The 23,189-nt window shown below is 40.0% G+C and overlaps 1 protein-coding gene across 1 annotated transcript in view; it reads right to left on the reverse strand.

Annotated features, from left to right (window-relative positions):
• The window catches only part of LOC129327838 (zinc finger protein 420-like), a 42,892-nt gene that overhangs the window by 9,701 nt on the left and 10,002 nt on the right, over positions 1-23,189 (reverse strand). The window contains exons 5-8 of the mRNA XM_054976590.1: positions 8,165-8,228; positions 5,428-5,535; positions 4,773-4,919; positions 4,332-4,478 (exon numbers count right to left, since the gene is read on the reverse strand). Of these exons, the coding sequence (XP_054832565.1) occupies positions 4,332-4,478; positions 4,773-4,919; positions 5,428-5,535; positions 8,165-8,228 (466 nt within the window). The remainder of the gene's footprint in view (positions 1-4,331; positions 4,479-4,772; positions 4,920-5,427; positions 5,536-8,164; positions 8,229-23,189) is intronic.

The following is a 23,189-nucleotide window of genomic DNA, read 5'->3' on the forward strand; positions in this document are numbered from 1 at the left end:
AGATTTAATATCAGCCCCCCTAATGGAGGCCTGTAATTTGGTTTTGACATCAGGTACTATGCCCCCTTCCTGGAAAGAAGCTGAAATCACAGTTATACCAAAAAAGAATAAAGACCCTTCTGATACAAAATCATATCGCCCCATTTCTTTACTGAATCAAGACCAAATTTTTTTTTACAGCTATACTTGCCAATAGACTAGCCAGTTTGATCACCAGATACATTCACTCTGACCAAACCGGTTTTATGCCAACTAGATCCTTATATGATAACATACGCAAAACTTTGGACTTAATTAACTTCTCTACACAAAACAAAATTCCTGCAGTGCTTTTATCGCTTGATATTGAAAGTGTTTGACAAGGTAGAAGTAGTGTACCTTCAGAACTTGCTCAATGAGATGGGATTTGGAACCTGCTTTCTTAACGCCATCAACGCCCTCTATCACTCCCCATTGGCCACAGTTAGAGCTAACAATGCACATTCACCCAATATTTATATATCTAAAGGAACCCGGCAAGGTTGTCCCCTTTCCCCCCTTTTGTTCGCCATTGCCATGGAACCCTTGGCTTTGGCTCTGAGGGCAAACCCCGAAATAAGGGGAATTACATTACAAAATCAAGAATATAAATTCAGCCTTTTTGCTGATGACCTAATACTGTATATAACTAATCCTAAGGAATCTCTTCCAGCTATCGAAGCAACCCTAGAGGAATTTCGCTATGTTTCCGGCCTATCTGTTAACCACTCCAAATCAGAACTTTACCCTCTAAATTTACACCGGGAAGACATACTGCATATCAAAAATACTCATAAATTTAAATGGGTTGAAAAATATTGGAGTTATTTAGGGATAAAAATTCCATTTAAATTAAAGGATATATGGAAATTCAACTATAAAGAGTTATATTCTAACACCTCTTCTATGCTGACCAGTTGGAAAAAGGTCAACCTAACTTGGCTAGAGAAAATCAATCTTATGAAATCTATAATTCTCCCAAAGATTTTGTTTTATTTTAGAGCTTTGCCCATACCAATTAAGCATAAAACTTTGGAAGCCTGGCAAAAGTTACTGAATCAGTTCATTTGGGAAGGAAAAAGATCCAGGATTGGCCATTTTGTTATGTGCAGCCATACAACCCTAGGGGGACTGGGTGTACCTGGTGTCAAATCATACTATGATGCAACGCACCTTACATATTTATCCCTTATGCTTAACCAAAATTACAATGCAGACTGGAAAATAATAGAAAGCTATTATCTTTCCTAAAACTTTACGGGAAATTGTTTGGAATAAATCATCGGAACGTCCCTCCAACATCAAAAAATAACATCTTCTTTTATGCTGCTTCGGACACATGGGACAGGCACAGACTTAAACTAGCACCTCCCATATCCCCTCTCTCTTGCTTCATAGGCCAAACCTGGTTTACACCAGCAATTCATCATGAATCATTTTCCGGCTGGAAAAAGGGAGGGCTGATTAGACTGATTGACACTTCAAAACATGGAATTCTTTTCTCAAAACAAAAAATTGAAACCAAATTATGTGACAAATTATGTGTCCCTTTCTTTAAAAGGGACTTTAAATCGAAAAACAACAGATTTTGAAAACTTTCTCTTGAAAGAAAAACAAAGCAGCAAAGGCTGTCTTTCAAAAATATATAAAATGCTACTTTCAACTTCCAAAACAAAGCCCTTTCCATACCAATTAGTGTGGGGAAAAGACTGTGGCATACAATTTTCTGACACCCAATGGACTAAAATTTGGAACTCCTCAACTATTAGAACCAGATCATTAAGCTCCTGACCAGATGGTACATCACCCCACAAAAACTTAGCTATAGCACCAGATCTATCTCCCCTAAGTGTTGGAAGCTCTGTGGGGAAATAGGCTCATTTTATCATTGGTGGTGGTCATGCAAAGTAATCCAAAAATTCTGGTTTGACGTAATTGACTGCATTAAACACATCACAGGCCACTTACTCCCACCTAAGCCGGAACTGATTTTATTAAACCTGCGGTCCGACTTTGACTTGCCAATAGACACTAGAGACCTAGTAGCAACGCTGTTATCCTCAGCAAAACTATCTATAGCATCGTCCTGGAAAAGCCCACAACCACCTTCTTTAACAACTTGGCACAATAAGATCTGGGACGCCTTCTTTATGGAAAAAATTTCCTATCAACTGAAGCTAATGGATTCTATTAACCTGCAGCAAGACTTTTGGGAGAATTGGTTAGCAGTAGTTATTTATATATTATATTTATATTTATTCAATTTATATACCGCCCATCCCCAGGGGCTCTGGGCGGTAGTTGATTATATGACCGCTTGTGAAATATCACCTTGTACCCCTTACCCAATTGAACCTTTTAGTTTTTAAATTTCTTCTTATTTTTCTTTTTATGATGGTGTATATCAATATACATTGATACCTGTACTGTTATGCGTAACACTCTTATATGCTATGGTTCTTCAGCATATGCCTATTGTGGACTGTTATACTTACCTTTGAGGTTACTTGTTAGTGTGTTTGCTTGTTTAGTTTCGTTGTGTTAGATTTATTTAAAAATATGAAAATTGTCAAAAATAAAGAATAAAAAAAGGAAGATATATAACTTAATGAATAAAGACAAAGATTACATGACTGGGATAATACAATAAGTGGGAAAGAGAGGTGAATTTGACAGTACAGGAGATAGGTAGACTAATGAAAGGAATATTGGAAATAAAAATAGAAAAATTTAGAAAATTGGAGATGAAATTAATATTGAAATGGTATAGGATACCTTCCCAGTTGTCCTATATGGTTAAGGGAATGAATTCAAATTGTTGGCATTGCAAGAAGATAAAGGGATATTATGTTCATCTTTGGTGGGAATGTCCTAAAGTAACTGAATTTTGGCAAATGGTTCTGGAAAAGATGGAGGAGTTATGTAAAGTCAAAGTAGAATTGACAGGGAAGGTTTTGTTTATGGGAGTTCTGGGGAATAATAAAGTAGGTAACTCTAAACAGGAGTTGTTTAAAACAATGATCATTGCTGCACATGCAGTCATAGCTTATGGCTGGAAGGATGCGGCAAAGTGGACTATGGGTAGATGGAACCTGTATCTATATCAAATGATCCAATCAGACATTCTGTCCATATTAAAACAAGAAAAGACATGGGAGGATAATATATTAGAGATAAGGAAGAAATGGTTTGGGTATATAAACTGAGTAAGGGAAGGGGGGGCAACAAAGATATATTTGACAAAATCCAAAGGGCGTGCTTATGGTTTCAAGTATAAAGTATTATTTTCCAATTGGTCGCTTACCGGGGGGGGCGGGGGGAGGGTAACATAAAGGGGGAAAGCTTGTATTGATGCAGGATTATGTTAATGTAATGGAAGTGACTATGTATGGCTATGTAAACAAAGACATCAATACAATTTTTTTAAAAAATTGAAAAAAATGAAAAGCTACGCTGCTGATATTGTTATATCAGTGACAAAACCAAATTACTCCTTGAAATTTGTAATGGAACAAATAGCAAGACTTGGATTATATTCTGGATATAAATCAAATTAAAAGAAGACCAAAATAATGTTATTATCGATAAATAATGATGAACAAGAATATAAAATATGCATGTCTTGCTATAAGAGGATGTTTATTGTATAATTTATTTCCCAGTTCACATACTTAGTTTTTCATGTCTTTTGTTTTTGTCTCGGTCTACTGGACTCGAAGAAATGGGATTGAGTGGGATAAAGGCTAGAAAGAGGTGATCACCTTGCTGAGGTCAAGCTACTTACGATTAATGCCAGCAGAATAAATCCCAGAATATTTAAATTAAATTAAAATTAAATTAAAATTTAAATATCTATATAGTCATGAAAGAAAATTTGGTCCTTTTCAGTGGTGCCCATAAAAATCACCAATCAACACTATCAAAGGCAACATGCTGGATTTTAGGTCGGGATTCTCTAGGCACCAGATCCTGCTGTGCCGCAGACAGTGGAAAAATATGTCCATATAGGGTTAGGGTCATGCCCTACATAAAAGCACATGCTTTGCTTTGCAGGAACAACATCCCAGAATCAAGGCTTGGCACCTCCGGTTGAAGAGATCTCAGAAGCAAAAGGGCTGAGAAACACCCCTGGCCAGGCAGCCCCTGCCGCTGGGAGGGGACAAGTCTTGGCAGAAGTGATCTGACGGGGTAGAAGGTAGTTTCCTCTTTCATATGTCAAGATCTACAGGCACCATTTCAGTATCTGAATATCATCCAGTCTCTTTTGAGGACAAGCAACTAAGCAACTAACAATGCCACAGAAATAAACCCACCTTTGGAAGGAGCTGCAGGCCCCACACAGTCCCATGATAGACCTGAGCAGCTTCCAGCCAATCCCTCCTCTTCATCAGAGGTCAGGGGAAGCCGCTCTTCCTCCCCTTCCAGCCAGCATACGAGGTCAGGTTTGGCAATCTGCGATCCTTTTATCAGGGGGGAGAAAAACCAAAAGAGAACTATGATTCTTCTGATGTACATCAATGCAGCAATTCCAACCCAGGTTATCCCTCCAGAATACACTGCAGGAAAGCAACAGGGTGGGGTGGAGTGTGCTGGGAGGGGGACAAGTCTTGGCAGAAGTGATCTAACGGGGTAGAAGGAAGTTTCCTCTTTCATATTTCAAGATCTACAGACACCATTTCAGTACCTGCATATCATCCAGTCTCTTTTCAGGACAAGCAACTGTAAGGACGAACCCATCCCAGGAATACACCCACCTTCGGAAGTAACTGCAGCCACCACACCGTCCCATGATAGACCACAGCTGCTGCCTGCCAATCCCTCCTCTTCATCAGAGGTCAGGGAAAGCAGCTCTTCCTCCTCTTCCAGCCGGCATATGAGGTCAGGTTTGGCAATCTGCGATCCTTTTTATCAGTGGGGGGGGGGGGAACCCAAAACAGAATGATGATCTTTTTGATGCACATCAATGCAACAATTCAGCAGTGCAGCAACTAAGATGACTGGCCCTCCAGAAATAAACATCAGGAAAGCAATAGGGCGGGGTGGAGCACAGTACGGGGTCAAGAGTTGTCCTTCTGGCACTGGCAGTTCTGTGCCTACTTCTTGCGCAACTGAGATGGAAAGTCCAGCTGAGAAGCAAGTAAAGTGGCAGAGAAGCCAGCAGAGCTCCCTCCACAGCAGCATCTCAGCCCAGGGAAGGCCCAGACTGGAGGGAAGCCCCTGATTAGACCCTCCCACCCTCTCCAGGCCAAGCATCCTTTGGCACCTCTTCTCATGTGTCCAGGGACAGGACTGCCAGGCAGGGGCTCCCTCTCTGCAAGGAGAGCCCAGAACCCCTCCCACACCAGAGAAAGGGTCATGAAGGGTGGCACAGATCAAGAAGGACATAGCCCAGGAGAAAGGGATCCTCACCCAGAGAGGCCACGTTCCCAAAATTCTCCAGCATGACTTCCTTGTACAGAGCTCTTTGGGATGCACTCAGCAGGGCCCACTCCCCCTGGGAGAAATACACAGCCACCTCTTCAAAGGACACCTGACCCTGGAAGAAGAAGAAGAAGAAGGGAGCATTTCTTTACATCAATGGAAAACCAGTCCATGGGGTGGGGGTGGGGGAGCCAAAAACAGAGAGAATATATTTCTATTGGAAGATCAGCACAAGGAGGAGGGAGAAAAAAGTCACATGAGGAGGACATTTGCCTCCCCCCTCCCAGCCCTGCTGGGAGGCCTCTTGGGGCCAGAGCAGCTGTCCCCATGGCATGGGGAAACAGCTTTGCGGGGAAGAGGCAGGACAGGTCCGTATGGTAAAGGACCAAATCATTTCTCGTGGGGAACTCATGTCCCACTATTGTTTCACAGTCCCTGCTTGGGCTTCTCTGCACATGCCATCCTAGACAGGGGTCGTTTTTTACACATCATCCTGCCACGAAAACGGGATCATGGTGCAATGATGTCACAAATCGCGCCAGGAAGACGTCCTCGTTCCATGAGTGTGGAAACAACCAGGGTGACCCTTCCCCTTCCGCACTGACATCTTCCAGCATTGGAACCACGGACCGGGAGCCCGATCCTCTGAACCTTACCACAGAGAAGGAAGCATCCCTGCCCTCCACATCGTCCTATTAACCCCTGCCCCTCTACCTGAATAGGATGCATAGTGGCTCTTTTCTCTTCACCATATGAAGGACATGGTCGAGAAGGCATCAGTAGCGTCTTTTCGCTGTGGTTGGGGAGGAAAACAAAGATAGAGGGTGGGAAACCCTTTTTGTTACATGCACATTTTCTGTGCGAGTCCCTTGAGAGAACTTCTCTCTGGATTGCCATTGGGGCACACTTCAAAGGACTGCGTTGGATTTTGAAAGGCCCCAAATCTCACACACACCCCGTCCTCCTCCCACTCAGCTATTTTTTTGAACAGCGGACCCAGCTTCCGTATCCCAATCTCTGCAAATCCATTCCAAGTCAAGGAGCTCCTGGCCCTGCCCGAAGCCACACCACTCCCTCCTCCTAGCTAAAGGAAGCCAAGACCTCCAGCCTGCCCCATAGACACGGTGGAATGAGGTGGCAGGGGGTCGGGTGATGGGATGGACTGTGTGACTCAAGGTGTCAAGTGGAAGGTGCCAGCCAGGAATGAAAAACTCCCTGCACATGAAAAGCTAGCTGCTTGTTGTCTAGTTTGAATGAAAGAATGAGTGCTGCTGAGAAATAGAAGGTTATTGGAATTAGAAGATCACAATTTGATAGTTGGATAGCATGGTTATTTGCAGTATGACAAAGAAGGTTAATGTGGATTTCAAAAACCATTATATTCGGATGTGCTATTTTCAGAATATGGAATAAATACAATCCTAGATTGTTCCCGAAAACACCTTTGTGGTTTTCTGCACAAGAAGCTTTTTACAGACAAGAAATGAGAACGAAACATAAATGGTTACCATATTGTCATATATTAGACTTCTTTCAAGGAGACTGTAAAATGAAATGAAGAGTAAATTTGATAATAGAAGGATATACTCGCTAATGGTTTTTTTATGCGCAATGATCAGAAAGGTTTAAAGCAGATAAAAGGTCTTATGATTTTGAATGATCAAAAATGGAATTTGAAACAGAATTATTTACAAATGATGAACATGTTACCGCTAAAATGTACAAACTTCTGCTGAAATTTCAAGACAGAAGATGAACGAGTAAAAGAATCTATGATAAAATGGGCTAAAGGTTTTGATATAATATGCAAATGGAACAATGGCAAAATATATGGATGAAGCGTCTTAAATTCATGCTAAACTCCAGCCTTAAATTTTTATAAAATGACCTATCAGTGATATACGACACCAGAGAAATTAGCTAAAATGTATAAAATGTTTTGAATGTATGTTAGAAATGTGAACAAAATGAAGGGACGTGCCATCATTTATGGTGGATGTGTACAAAAGCCAAAATATTTAGGACCTGAATTCACTCATTAACCCAGAAGGTTTGAAAGATTAATGTTCAAATGAAACCAGAAATTATCCTTTTGAGACTGGAGAGAAAAAGGAGAAAAGTTGACGGAAACTCTAGGATGTCTTCAAAAGTTTCATGATGGTGGTTGGAAGCAGGGGAATATCCCACTGCTCAAAAGCATTAAATCTGGCAAATAATCCACATGGAAAAGGGCTAACACGTCTCCTTCAATTTCCCAAAGAGAAAAGGGCACATATTGATATAGAGGAGGTTTCCTCAGAAAATCTCCTTCTCCACTCTGGTTCCCTTTGTGTGGGGTTTCCAAGAGTCAAGCGCCTCAGTCTCTGTCCCCCACTTATCACCGCCCTTCTCGCCTCCCTTGGTCCTTTTTTCAGCATCAATCCTGCAAAGGCCTCACCCCGAAAATCTCCCCCTCACCCCCACCGCTTTCCTCCCTCCTTCCTAAAAAGGCCTCTATGGAACCTGAAGTCACTTGAGCTCCCTCCCAACTCCAAAGATGCTGGGTTCGGATCCTGCCCTTACGGGACCTGTACCGGCTCTGCAGAAAGAGGCTAACTGGCTCCCTCTGGTGGGGCAGGGTGGAAACAGGGGGAGAGGACTGGCTCTCTCACGAGCACCCCTCGCTGCTTGCATTCCGCTTCCTCCCTCCCTGTTTTGTGGTTGCACTGCAGCCCCCCCCCCATACCTGCCCCTTCCAACGCCCCTTTGAGCTCACCAAAATCCTTCCGTTCAAGCAGCAGCCCGGGAGACTTGCGCAAAGGGGAGGGAGATAGGAAATGGCTTCCATACGCCCACCAATGCGCCTCTCTAGGACTGCAGCTCTCGCTCGTTAACCCTTCAAGAGCATTTTGGAAGGTCAAAGGGACCCAGGAGAGACAATGGAAACAGCGCATCTGAGGAAAGAGCAAATAAATCTCGCTCAGCCTCCAATAAATACGATATGCCACAGTAAAGGCTCAGGAGACGTTGCTATATTAACGGGACACTCTCACCCCACTTCGGCGGTTTTGATTCTGCACCCAAGAGTGCTTATCCCACTCCCAAGGACAGTCAGAGCCAAGCTACAAGGGATGCCTTACACAGGTTGGACAGTTTCCCTCCAGTTTTGATGGAAATGTAGGAGTCCTGGTTTTCCAGCTTGGCTCTCCATTACAGCTGCAAGACCAGGACGCCTACATTTCCCATCAAAACTTGAGGGAAGCTGACAAGTGTCCAACCTGTGTCAGGCATCACTTGTAGCTTGGCTCTCAATCCAGTCAGGGGCTCTCATTCCAGAGAGGGATTCTCAAAATCCATTCCACATTTTCATTGAATCTTTCCTGTACAATCAAAAAGAGTCCAATAGCACTTTTTAAGACTAACCAACTTTACTGTAGCATAGGTTTTCGAGAATCAGAGTTCTCTTTGTCAGATGCATCTGATGAAGAGAACTGTGATTCTCGAAAGCTTATGCTACAGTAAAGTTGGTTAGTCTTAAAGGTGCTACCGGACTCTTTTCGATTTTGCTACTACAGACTAACCCGGCTAACTCCTCTGTTTCTGTGCAATGTATTTCGATGGAGTCCAGGCAAGTCAATTGGCTATCCTGGCTCCCCCTATGACCAATAGATTTCTTGCTGGGGGCAGGGAGAGGGGATGCCTATTACAACAGGAAGAATATCTGCCTGGACAGGGGCGGGGGGAGAGAAAACCTAGCAGCCAGAAACATCTCTGGCCTTGTGAATGGACCCTGATAGTACAAACCCCTGGGGATGGGCGGTATATAAATTGAAAATAAATAAATAAATAAATAAATAAATAAATAAATAAATAAATAAATAAATAAATAAATAAATAAATAAAAACCAAGATGATAATTTACCCAGCTTATCTATATTTCATCCTGCTTTAATGCATGGAGGATAATTCCTTCTTTTCACCTGCTGATATGGCCCTATGCATCCATGCCACACTTACCATATGGCTAGACTACTGTCACATACTTTACGTAGATCTGCCCTTGAAATCAGAAAGTCTAGCTGATTAAGAATGTCACAACTCAATTACTATTAGGCTTGAGGCACAATATGCATATTAGACATATTTGGCAGTTGATCCAATTACTCCAGATTAGTTTTCAAGATCAATGTTAAGATCAGAGCAAGGCCCTCAGAGATTCGTGAAGAACACGTGTCAGGTGTCTCGTGTAGTTTCCCTTTGAGAATGATTCTACACGAGATGCCTCAGCACATATTTTGTTACGGGTAGGGAGATGCAATGTTAGTCAGGAAGCATAGTTTAAAAACTCAGAGCCACAGAGATTACTCCTCAGAGAGTTTGTTAATTTCATCTTTGCCTCCCAAAGGCCATGTCAGTTTCATCTCTCCTGTCTAAAATTGTGTGGGACTGGAACCGGAGGGCAGCAAGTGACTGAAATGGGCTGGAGCTGCCTTCCAGAGCCAGGTTTGGACCTGGAGAGGTTACAATGGGCTCAAATTCCCCTTCTGGCATTTCACAGCCCCTTCACACAGCTCCAGTGTATAGCAAAGCCTTTGCCCAGCTGCCAGCCCAGTCTTTTAAAACTACTCCTCCTGGCTAACATTGTGTTTCTTGACACGTTCCTCACGTTTCAGATGTCTCACGTAGAGAGACTCTGAACCTAAGATCTTCTGCATTCAAAGTCTGTGCTCGGGGCGTGGCTTTGATTCCCAAGGGAATGGAAGCATTTTAGGAGAGCTCTGTCCTCCTTAACCCTCAATCCCCTGGAAAAGAAATACTCCTGTACTCAAAAAATTCTTAGTATGATAAAACAAGCCTCTAAGAAAAAGAAGTCACAGTCTAAAATTGTTAAAGACTTAGAGCACTGTTTTTCTGACACGAGTGACTCCAAGCAGGTGAGGAACAACAGTGAAGAGCTGCTTAAAATGGCTGCCGAGAGAACGGAGATCGATGAGGCGCAGGTAACTCCCTCAGAAATGACTCTCAATCCCCAGTTGCAGTATTTGGAACAAAGATTACTCAATCAAATGGCCAAACTGTTACAGCCTCTAGCAAATCAATTATCAGAAATAAGATTAGAACTGAATAAAACAAACCAGAAATCAGAAATGGTTCTAAATTTGTGTCAGGAATCTCAAAGCGATATAAAAGATCTTCAGCACCTGACTGAGTCTCACCGGGAAAGAATTCTCAGTCTTGAGATAAAGGCCCGGCGGAGGAATTTAAAGATAAGGGGAGTGGAAGACTCATTTGCCCCCAGTGAAAATCTGAAGGCAGCCCTGACCACGTGGCTAGTCAGGCACTTCAGGCTGGGAGAGGAGCCCCCCCCCCTTCATCAGCAAGGCCTACAGCAGGGGTCGGCAAATTGCGGCCCGCGGGCCGCATGCGGCCCGTGACAGAGTTTTTTGTGGCCCGCCAATATTAAGCAAGAGTGTCCTACTCTCGAGTAAACGTGACACGACCACAACCAGAAGAAGAGTTGTAATTTGTAAAGCGAATTTCTGTGGAACGGATAACGCAGGGACGCAGGAAAAGGCGCTCTGAGGGGAAAAAACTAGGCCGTGTTTCTGAGGGAAGCGGGAAGGGGAGGGTGGCCTCGGCCTTGGGAAGTGGAAGGGACGCCTCAGCCAAAGGAGGAGCCTGGTGGAGCCGCGCGGGGGATTCAAAGGGCAGCAACAGGCGGCGGCGGCGCCTCCGCCTCCTGAGGGGCTTCGAGCTGGGCCATGGACCGCTACCTTCTCTTCATGAGCTGGCAAGGTGAGGGCAGGCCCGGAGGCCTTTCAGGTGCGGCCTCAAGGTGGAAGAGGGGCGGTGGGTGGGAGACGGCCCCGGCTGAGGGGGAATGGATGCTTAGCAACAGGGGTGGTGGTGGTGTCTGTTTTAGTCTGTTGCAGCAAAAAAAACCCCAGACGCGGATCCTGTGGCAATTTAAGAGCGAGCGAAAATGTTTATTCCATGCAGAGGCTTTTGTTGACTCCTTGAAGCATCTGACGAAGAGAGCTGTGGCTCTTGAAAGCTTATGCTACAATAGAGGTGGTTAGTTTTAAAGGTGCTACTGGACTCTTTACCTTCTTGAACCTTAAGAATCTGCTGCTGCTGCTCAGAGTGGATCCTTACTAAGCAAGCTTAGGATGAATAAAAACATTTTACTTCTCAAGGTGCCAAAAGTAGGCTGGAATCTTGTGGTACCTTGAAGACTAACAAGTTTTGAATCCTAGCAGGGGCTTTTGTGCATCCATTTTTTTAAAAGATCTGATGAGTGGACCTTCACTGTACAAATATGTTAGAGATAGAGACTTTGCTGGGTCCCCCCCATACCTATTACTAAAAGAAAAACGAGACAAAGCTGTGTAATAAGGCTGGTGTAACTGAATGGCCCTTTGTACAACAAACAGTAAAATCCTAAGCAGAGTGACTCCAGTCTAAGCCCATTGATTTCAGTGGGTTTAGATTAGAGTCAGTCTTCTTAGGATTGCAATGAAAGTTGCACTGAAATCTCAACAAGCAATCTCACTCCTGATTTCAAAAAAATTGTAGAGAAGTGTGATAGGGTACATTTGTCTCATTAAACCAAATCTTAAATTAAATGTGCTTGCAGCTATAGATGATATGAAATTAGTACAATAAATAAATTGAATAAAACTACCACTATTTTATTTAATTTATATTTATTGATTTTATGATACAATTTATACCTTTTCTGAAATGCAAAGTTAACTAATGAATGCAATCATTTTAAAAGGTGCGGCCCTCCACTAACCTCCTCTCCCACAAAGTGGCCCCCGAGCCAAAACAATTGCCCACTCCTGGCCTACAGGGTCGGCTCAGAGAGGCTCTTCAGAAACAAGCCAGGCCCGAGGGACATTATAATCGAGATCACAGAGGAATCAATGCGACTGAAAATACTGCAAGAAGCCAGAAGTAAGGGCTTTATCCCTCTTAAAGGAGCCTCGATACTCATTTTTGAAGACCTGCCTAAAGAAACCTTGACAAAACGAAAAGAACTGAAACCTATAACTGAAGCTCTTAGAAAATCTAACATACGCTACAAGTGGCTGAATTACTGCAAAGTGTTGGTGTCTATTCAAGGCAAGCAATACACAGCATCGGATTTAGAAACGGGGGTGGAGCTTCTGACTGCATTGGGAATAGAAACACCCATGGAGGTCAGCAGGAACAGCAACAAGAGGAAGCAGACGTTAACTCCGTCACCCACACAAGGGAGCAAGATCCCAATAAGAGGCCTTTAAAGCAGCATTTATATATAAAGAATGAGAGACTGATAGTTGTGATTTAATAGGAGTCAGGGGTAGCCAAATATTGAAACGGGTATGATCACAGGGGTTTGGGGGAGGGAGGGTAGAGTTCTGCTAAGACAGCTCCGGGTTTTTTTTTCAATAGCTCAAGACTTGGGGACTTTTCCTCCTCCAAAGCTAGAGTCTAACTCTAGCTTAAGAGCTATTGCTGGGGAAACTGGGTAGTTTTTTGTTCTTAAAGTTATTAAAAGTTTTATTAAAAAATTTATAACTAAAGACCTCAAATTAATATAAAGGGGAGGGAGGGGGGGATTAACATTTGCATCTTACAAGGCTTTGAATAAGTTTTCCAGGCTATACAGGTTTACAACTAAATAATTTTAATACTGTTCAATTGTTACTGATTGTTATTTGAGTAATTGCAGGATTTAATAATTTGATTAATAATTACATAACTATTGTCTTAAATACATTGATTAAGAAATTGATTAATATTTATATACCTATTAAATTAATTACAGTGATTAATTACTTGATTAATTGCTATATAACTGTTTGAGTAAATACAGAGTTATTTATATTACCAAAGTACATTTCTTCCATATTATAATATTATATTATATATAGATATATATTTTTAATATTTAAATAGTAACCAATCAATTTAACATACTATTTAATTGTAATATTGTTATCAATTGTTGTAATAGGAAACATTTTAAGGGTTGTTAACTACAAGTTAGGAGCTAATATTAAGTACTGGGGATATTCATACAGTTTATATACATAGTAAAACAGTCATACAGAGTATATACATAGTAAGACAGAAAAGATTCAGTGAAATACAAGAAGTACTGGGTTAAAGAGATCATAAATATTTGTGTCAATAGTTTTATAACAGAGTGTTTGGAATATTGGCTTTAGGCATTCTATTTTTTGCTTAAACTCTAGCAAATATTTATTGGATTTGTGTTTATAACAAACAAGGTTAACTTTGCTAATTTTTGACTTTATTATTAGAGGGGATCGTTTTTAAACAAGTTTGGTTAGGGTAGTTAATTTGGACAAAGTAAGACAAAGCCATTGCCTCAGTTTACAATCATTAGGCTTGTAAAATAAGAAACAATTGTTATCACAGTTAGGTAATTTCTCAGTAGACAAATTTGAATAATTAAATAAATACATTAAGTACAATAATAAATAAATACAAAATAAGATCCCCTTGGTGGGTTAGAATAATTCTAGATCCTATCACTTTATAAGGGTATTTTAAAGCATAGTATACTCTGTTACAAGTACACTGGGAGTACTAAATAGAAAATTGTATAACTCTTTAAAAGAGGACAAGAGTGCATGATGTGCACCAATCTTAAAATAACATCTCTTAATGTTAGAGGATTGGGAAACCCCATTAAACGTAAGCGCATAATTTCCACTCAAGCAAAAACAAACTCACAAGTCATTCTACTACAAGAAACTCATTTCAGACCAGGAAGTTCCAACGTATTAAAAGCCAATTCACAATTTCATGCAGAAGGATCATCCAAATCTAGGGGAGTTGCCATTCTAATAACTAAAAACCTACCTTTCCAAAAGAAAAAGCTTCTCAAGGATCCCAAAGGGAGATTTATTTTTGTTAAAGGTATGATAGAAGGACAAGCATACACTTTTGCTTCAATATATGCACCAAACAACCAACAACTTGTCTTCATAGAGGAAACTCTTAACACCTTATCCTCCTTTCAGGAAGGTCAGCTGATAATAGGAGGAGACCTGAATTATATCATTAACCACTCTCTAGACAAAACAGTGCTCAATACCAAAACAGTTAAAAGCAAAAACAAAAAACAAAAAAGGAAATCTATCACAAGGCTTGCCACATTGCTTCAGAATAACAATCTCCTAGACGCATGGAGGCACACTCATGTAGGAGAAAAAGACTTTTCATATTACTCCCCTAGACACAAAATTTATACGAGGATAGATTATATCCTTGTTTCTTCTTCTTTAGGTGATAAACTTTTAAATTCTGAAATTGGTAATATATTAATATCAGATCACGCATGGGTCAGCATAACGATTGAAAATAAGGGGAGCCAGAATAGGCAGTGGTGCTTTCCTAAAAAATTATTGTATAATCAACAAAGTTGAGCAGAAATAGAAAAATTTTTAGAGACAATCATTGCAGAGAATAGTTCGCAAGAGGTAGACCCACACATTTTCTGGGATACTGTTAAAACAGTAGCTAGGGGACATATCATTTCACTAACTTCCAGAATTAATAAGGAAAAAATAAAGCAAAAACAGGAACTCTTGGCCGAAATTAAACAGTTGGAAACAAACCATAAAAAAACAGGTAATGAAAAAAACTATAGAAAACTGCTTAACAAACGTAAGGTTTTGGAAACATTAGAAACAAGGGATATTCACACAAACTTGTTATATCTTAAACAGAAATACTGGTTCAACTCGCCTAAGGCCCTTCGTATGCTTTCTAACAGAATAAAAAAGAAGAGAGGGTCTACCATGATTAATAGTCTTAAGGCTAAAAAAGGAAATGTGCAAACTACTACTAAGGAAATCTTAAACATCTTCACTGATTTCTATTCTACTTTATACTCCTCAAAGGCCCCGGATGAGGTTAAAATTACCAACTTTCTAGGAAAGATTAGAAATTTTACTAAATTGACTATGGCAGATAGAGAATTTCTAGAAAGACCAATTGCCCAACAAGAAATTTTAGAAGCTATAAAAAATGCCAAAAATAATAAAATGACAGGTCCAGATGGGTTCCCTGTGGAATTTTATAAAAAATATGCAAAGTTACTAACCATTCATCTAACAAAGACATGCAACGCAATAGTAACATCAGGGAAAACACCACCTACTTGGGAAATGGCTACGATAATAATCATTCTAAAGCACGGTAAAGATCCATTAAATCCAGCTTCTTACAGGCCTATCTCAATACTTAATCACGACTACAAACTCCTTACTGCAATAATGACAAAACGTCTTAATACCTTTATAGACAAATATATCCACTCAGATCAAGCAGGCTTCATCCCAAAACGTGACATAACTAATAACATTCATAGAACTTTAAATCTCCGGGGACTTCCTGTTTGGGATCCATGGAGGTCTAACACAGCTCTGGGAGCAGAGCTGACCGGGCTGCCGTTTTTAGTGACCAGCGGGGGCAAACAAGCCCGCGGTCCCCTGTTCTCAGGCGGAGAACAGGCTTTGAACGCTCAAGTACCTCAGGGCGCGTTGATCTCGGGCGAGGGGGGGTTCTGCGCAACGGACTCTCCCCCGTCCCTTGAGGTCCCACCCTAAGACAGGTCGGCCTATATCTCTGCGGCAGTTCTGGGGCCAGTGACAGCTGGCATAAGATCTACATGCCCAAGCATCAACAGGAGGAAAGAAGGTGAAGCAGTGATTACAACCCAGAAAGACGTTTGAAAAGGTAAAGATCACTATCTCTTGAAACGGGACGAATTACTTAAAGTAAAGAAGCATTAAAGGGGACTTTTAAACTGCAACAGTTTGATTAAAAGTAGAGGAAGACTCGGCAAGAAACAGATCAGTAAAAGGACTAAGCTAAAAGAAGTAATTAGAGAAATCGGAGGATTGTTGTTCATACCTGTGGTTGTGAGGAGATAATAGACTGTGAGAAAGCTTCTACCATCGCGAGAGCTGCTGTGAGGAGACGGGAAACAGGAAGTACGTAATTGTGATAGAGCTGCTGGAGAGAGACGGCCCTAAGGCAGACAGGAAGAGGGCAATCGCCATCTTTGAAAAGGGAAGGGCACGGGCTTCAGCAGAAGAGGAAGTATGCCATATTGGATTACAAAAATATAGAAAAACCATAGAGAAAAGACGCCCGGCATTTTGGATTTTGTAAGTGCTTTTTTTTTTTCCTTTTGAAACCGGGACATTTGAATTAAATTAAATTAAAGGGACACTTAGCCAAGCGCCACGGAGTTAAGGAAATGAGCAGACTCGTGGGAGCGAGGCAAGTCAAGCCCCACGATGTCGAAAAAAGAGTGGCAGACGGCTATGGAAAATTTAGACAAAAGATTTTCAGAAATGTTAAAGGTCCAGCAGGAGCTGGTGAAAGAGGTCAAAGAGGTTAAAGAGACAGTTAAAAGTGAATTGGCAGAAATGAAAAAGGGAATGGAAGCAACACAGCAAAAAGTTAACGTAGTGGAGAAGGCGATGGAGAATCTCTCAGACACGCAACAGACAGATATGAGGACGATGAGGGGCAGAATGGCTATTGCGGAGAGCAAGTATATGGAAAAGCAGCTAAGGTTTCGCGGTTTGCCGGAGATGGAGGGAAAGACAGCTCAAGAGCAAGTTGCTGAAGTGTTAGCTGGATACCTGGGGAAGGAAGAAGAAGAAATCGTGGCTATCCTAGATGTGGTGTATCGTATAAACTCAAGATTTGCGACCCAGAGGAAGTTACCAAGAGACGTGATTGTGCAATTTACAACCAGAAATATGAAAGAAATGATTGTGAGCAAGCAATTCCAAGACCCATTGGAGGTTGATGGCAAGACGGTGATTATTATGAAGGAGTTACCCAGATCGGTGTTGCTTGATTGGAAAAAATATAAAGCCTTAGTCCAAATTTTGAAGGACATGAAAATAAGGTATAGATGGGAATTACCGGAAGGACTGGCATTTGAGTTTGGAGGAGTGAAAAAGCGCATCCGATCTGAATTTGAAATGGAAAAGTTTATGAGGGACAATGAAAAGGACTTACCAGCAACAAGGCTATGAATATGGAATGTAAGGTTATATCTTGGAATGTAAATGGACTTAATTCACCCAATAAGAGAAAAAGTACTTTTCACTGGCTATTAAAACAGAAATGTGATATTGTTTGTTTACAAGAGACTCATATTAGAAAACAGGATGTAAAATATCTAAAACTGAGCAAATTGGGCACTCATTTTGCAGCGGCCACAAAAAAGAAAAAAAGGGGAGTGGTCTTGTATATTAGAGAGGAGCTGCAGCCAAAGTTAGTGTTTAAGGACCCAGAAGCCAGATTTTTAGCGGTGGAATGTACATGGAATTTAAAGAAAGTGCTGGTGATTGGAATCTATGCACCTAATGGAGCAAAAGAAAGCTTCTTTGAGGATTTGAGGAAGCAATTAGATGAACTTTCTTACGACCAGATAATTCTTGCAGGAGACTTCAATGGAGTTACAAATTTGGAGCAGGACAAGAAATCAGCAACTGCACAAAAGAAAAGAGTACTACTACCAAAAACTTTTTTTGCATTAATGCAGCAGGAAACTTTGGAAGATGTATGGAGAATACAGAATCCCAAGGGCAGACAATTCACATTTTTCTCCGCAAGACACTCTACTTTATCACGAATCGACATGATCTGGGCCTCAAAGGAGTTAGTGTTATGGACTAAAGAGGTGGAAATAATGCCTATGGTAGGCTCAGATCACAATCCAATTATGTGGAAATTTGGGAAAAGAACTAAGAGGAAAGGATGGAGAATAAATGAGGACTTGTTGCAAGAGGGAGAAAACTTGGAGATGTTGAGAAGGGAAACTAAGTTCTTCATACAATACAACATGAATCGAGAAGTACCAACCAACAAGGTATGGGATACCTATAAGGCAGTAATTAGAGGCATACTAATGGACTTAAACGGAAGTGCCAGGAAAAAACAAGAGGAGAAGAGACAGGAGATTACAGAGAAAATAAAAGCCAAAGAAATACCAGAAATACCAGAAAAGACCAGGGAAGAAGAAAGTCTACCAAGACATTAAAATTTTACAAGAACAGTTGACAGCAATGAATAATAAAGAACTGGAATGGAATCTGAAGAGAATGAATCAAAAGTCGTTTGAAGGAGCTGGGAAATATTTGGCATGGCAATTGAAGAAGAGAAAGGAGAAGAAGACAATAAATAAAATATGTGAGGACAATAAAGTATATCTGGAACAGACTGCTATTAGTAGAGCCTTCTACAAATTTTACGCTAAATTGTATAATAAAAAAGAGGCGAATAAAGATTCAATAGCGACATATCTGGGGAAAATAAGGCTCCCAGTGATCTCGGAAGATTGGAGAAATAAATTGAATAGTGAAGTGACAGAGGAAGAGATAAGGAAGGCAATACAGTCAACAAATCTGGGTAAGGCGCCAGGGCCTGATGGACTCACAGCTAAATTTTATAAGGTAATGGTCAATGAACTGGTGTCATTCCTAAAAGAAGTGATCAATGGTGTTATGAGAGACCAAAGAATTCCAGATACTTGGAGTGAAGCTAATATATCATTGATCCCTAAAGAAGGACAGGACTTGACTAATGTCAAAAATTACAGACCTATTTCCTTACTTAACAATGACTATAAGATCTTTGCGAAGATCTTAGCGGAAAGAGTAAAGGGATGGCTATCCGAAGTTATTGGGGAAGAACAAGCTGGTTTTTTACCGAATAGACAAATCAGAGACAATTTAAGGACAGTTATAAATGCTATTAAATATTATGATAGGCGTTGTGATAAGGAGGTTGGGTTCTTCTTTGTGGACGCTGAAAAAGCATTTGACAATTTGAACTGGGATTTTATGTTCGCCACTATGGAACAGCTACAGTTGGGAGAAAGATTTATCAGAGCAGTAAAAGAAATCTACAGAGACCAGAGTGCAGCAATTGTGGTGAATGACGAGGTGACTAAGAAACTGACTATAGGCAAAGGTACAAGACAAGGTTGCCCGTTGTCTCCACTGTTGTTTATAATGGTTTTGGAAATTTTGATGATACAGATCCGAGAAGATAATGCAATCCGTGGAATAAAAATAAAAGACTTTTCCTATAAGGTCAGAGCATTTGCAGACGATATAATGTTAATTGTGGAAGATCCAATTGAAAACATGCCAAGGGTAATAGAAAAAAATCACAGAATTTGGAGATTTGGCAGGTTTTTTTGTAAACAAAAAGAAGTCAAAGATACTGTGTAAAAATATGACTAAACAAAAACAACAGCAACTTATGGAAATAACAGACTGTGAAGTAACAAATAAGGTGAAATACTTGGGAATTGAACTGACTGCAAAGAATATAGATCTATTCAAGAATAATGATGAGAAATTGTGGACTCAAATAGAGCGAGACTTGATTAAATGGAATAGATTGAATTTGTCATGGTTGGGAAGAATTGCAGCAGTCAAGATGAATGTGCTGCCAAGAGTGATGTTTTTGTTACAGACAATACCAGTTATTCGGGATTCCAAGTAGTTTGAGAAATGGCAGAGAAAGATATCGGACTTTGTTTGGGCAGGCAAAAAGCCTCAAGTGAAAATGAAAGTGTTACAGGACACGAAACAGAGAGGCGGAATGCAACTGCCCAACCTAAGACTTTACTATGAGGCAATCTGCTTGGTTTGGCTGAAGGACTGGATGATGCTTAAAAATCGCAAATTGCTGGCCTTAGAGGGATATAAAAAAATATTTGGATGGCATGCATACTTATGGTATGATAAAGTAAAAGCGGACTCTATGTTTTTACACCATTACATTCGGAGAAGCCTCTTCACAATATGGAAAAAGTACAGAGATTACCTACAAGAAGGAATTCCCTCCTGGGTGGTTCCTTATGAAGTGATAGATCCGAGAACTGTTGATAATGAACAACAGTGTTTAACGTATAAGGAGATAACACGAATAGAATTTTCTAAATTAAGAATATAGACGCAAGAAGAGTTGTCTCCAAACTATGACTGGTTTCAATATAGACAGCTCAGAGACCTTTATAAATTGGATTGTGCCAAGGGAGGGATAAGAATGGAGAACTCGGACTTGGAGGAAGTAATTTTACAAGAAGACAAAAAGGAAATTTCAAAGGTCTATAAAGTGTTGTTAAAATGGTATACTGAAGAAGAGGTAGTTAAGGTGCAAATGGTGAAGTGGGCTATAAATTTTAATAAAGAAATAACAATGGAGGCGTGGGAATACTTGTGGAAAAATACTTTGAAGATTACGACATGCACTAACATTAAAGAGAATGTCTATAAAATGATCTATTGTTGGTACCTGACACCAAAGAAAATTGCGCTAGGGAATGTGAACACGTCTAATAAATGCTGGAAATGTAAAAAGCATGAAGGATCTTTGTACCATATGTGGTGGACTTGTGAGGTAGTCAGGCAGTACTGGGGGAAATAATAAGAGTAATAAGTGAGATTTTACAGTTTCAAGTTAATAAGAACCCAGAACTCCTGCTACTGAACTTGGGAATGGAAGATATTCCAGCACAACATAGGACATTGCTTTTTTACATGACAGCAGCGGCTAGACTTTTGTATGCGCAAAAGTGGAAAGTACAAGAAGTGCCAACTATCGAGGACTGGATTCACAAATTGCTGTACATGGCGGAGATGGATAAACTGACAAGAAAACTAAGAGACCTTTATCCAGGACAGTTTAACACAGATTGGGAGAAGCTGAAACAATATTTGGTGAAAAAATGGGAGGTGGGAGGAGAACTGTGGCAGTTTGAAAATTATTGAAGAAAAACAAAAGAAGAGAGAAGTGACTATACCGGGGGGAGGAGAGTTAAAGAAGAATTACTAAGCAATTATTCTATTTGATTATTCTATACAGTATTAAGTAATAGTTATTATGTGATATATAAGAATAGAAATTAATTAATTAATTATGTTGCTGGCAGATAGGGGTGTAATTGAGAATTAACAGAATTAAAATTCATGAATACAAGAAGGGGGGGAATGAGAAGTAGCATATAGAATATAGGTTAAATTGATTGACTTATGCTGAAGGTATTTTTGGTTATAGCGGTATTTAGAAATGTGCAGAACATGGGTCAAATTGATTGACTTATGTCGAATGTATATTGTGTTTATAGTTATATTTAGAAATGTGTAGAATATGAGTCAAATTGATTGACTTTATGTTATAAAGATAAGAGATATAAGAGGAAGTAAAGAGTAACATATAGAGTATAAGTTAAATTGGTTGACTTATAAATGTATTCATCACTTATGAGTACTCAAGTTATGTATAGGGAGGGATAAATTGTTTGTCCCATATTGATGACATTAGAATGAATAAGTTAGAGTACAGGATATTGAGAATATTACCAGTATTATTACTATTGAATAACATGCCAGGAATGTATTAGTTAGTTGATAAGTGAAGGGAAACTGACTTAGCACTGTGTTATAATAGACTAGCTTAGAAGAGTGTGAAAGTATATGTTTAATTGACAAAATAAGTTGAAATGAGTAGGGGAAGAATAGACAAAGGGTTGGAAAACTGTTGGAAGTCAACAAACGGGGGGGGGGGAAAGGGAGGGAGTTAGAACTGGAATATTAAAGTAATTTGATTGTTATAAATGACAAAATATTTCTAATTCCAATAAAAAATTATAAAAAAAAACCTTTAAATCTCCTGGCTCATTGTAAACTCAATAAAATAGAAGCAGCCTTTCTGTCCTTAGATGTGGAAAAGGCCTTTGATTCGGTTGAAATCAAATACCTAATTAAAACTATGCAAATGATGAACTTTGGCGATCTATAATCCAATCTACCTATAATCAACCAAAAGCAAATATCAAGGTAAATGGGCAGTTATCAAATTCAATCAACATTGGACGTGGAACTAGGCAGGGATGCCCGCTGTCACCTATACTGTTTGCCATCGTCCTTGAGCCGCTAGCGATAGCAATTAGAGAAAATGACTCCATAAATGGTATAGATATAGGGACATCCAAATATAAAATCAGCTTATTCGCTGACGATATGTTGCTCTATCTGAAAAACCCCAATCAGTCTTTAAAGCATTTACATCACCTTTTAGAAATCTTTGGTAGAATTTCAGGACTGATAGTAAATCAAGAAAAATCCCAAATTTTGTCAGTGAATTTGCCTAGTCACAAGATAAATCAGATAAAAAACTCATATAACTTCCAATGGACTAATAAACAGTTAACTTATCTAGGTATTAAAATATCAGTGGATGTTAATGATCTTATTAAACTTAATCATGATAAAATAATTTCAGACATAAAATCAGATATGCAAAATAAGAAAAAACTGAACCTTTCTTGTTGGGATAGATTCCACATAATTAAATCCTTCTATGTACCAAAACTTCTATTCCTGTTTAGATCTATTCCGGTGAAAATATCAACAACCCAATTGAAAAAATGGCAATCAATTCTGAATAGATTTTTGTGGCAAAACAAACCTTCACGGGTCTCTTTTAATATGCTCTCATTGAAACATTCAAAAGGAGGTTTAAACTTTCCTGACTTGTCAATTTACCAAAAAGCAGTTAGTCTGTTTAACATTCTACAACTCTTATCAGCACCTGAACTCTCTAGTTGGAATATACCATTGTGTTCACTCCCAAAATCATTCTCACTTGGTGACTTGATTTGGAATCAAAGAAAGGATCGCCCTCCATTAAATAATAACATATTACTG

This window comes from Eublepharis macularius, chromosome 4 (genome assembly GCF_028583425.1).
Source record: "Eublepharis macularius isolate TG4126 chromosome 4, MPM_Emac_v1.0, whole genome shotgun sequence".
Lineage (NCBI taxonomy): Eukaryota > Metazoa > Chordata > Lepidosauria > Squamata > Eublepharidae > Eublepharis > Eublepharis macularius.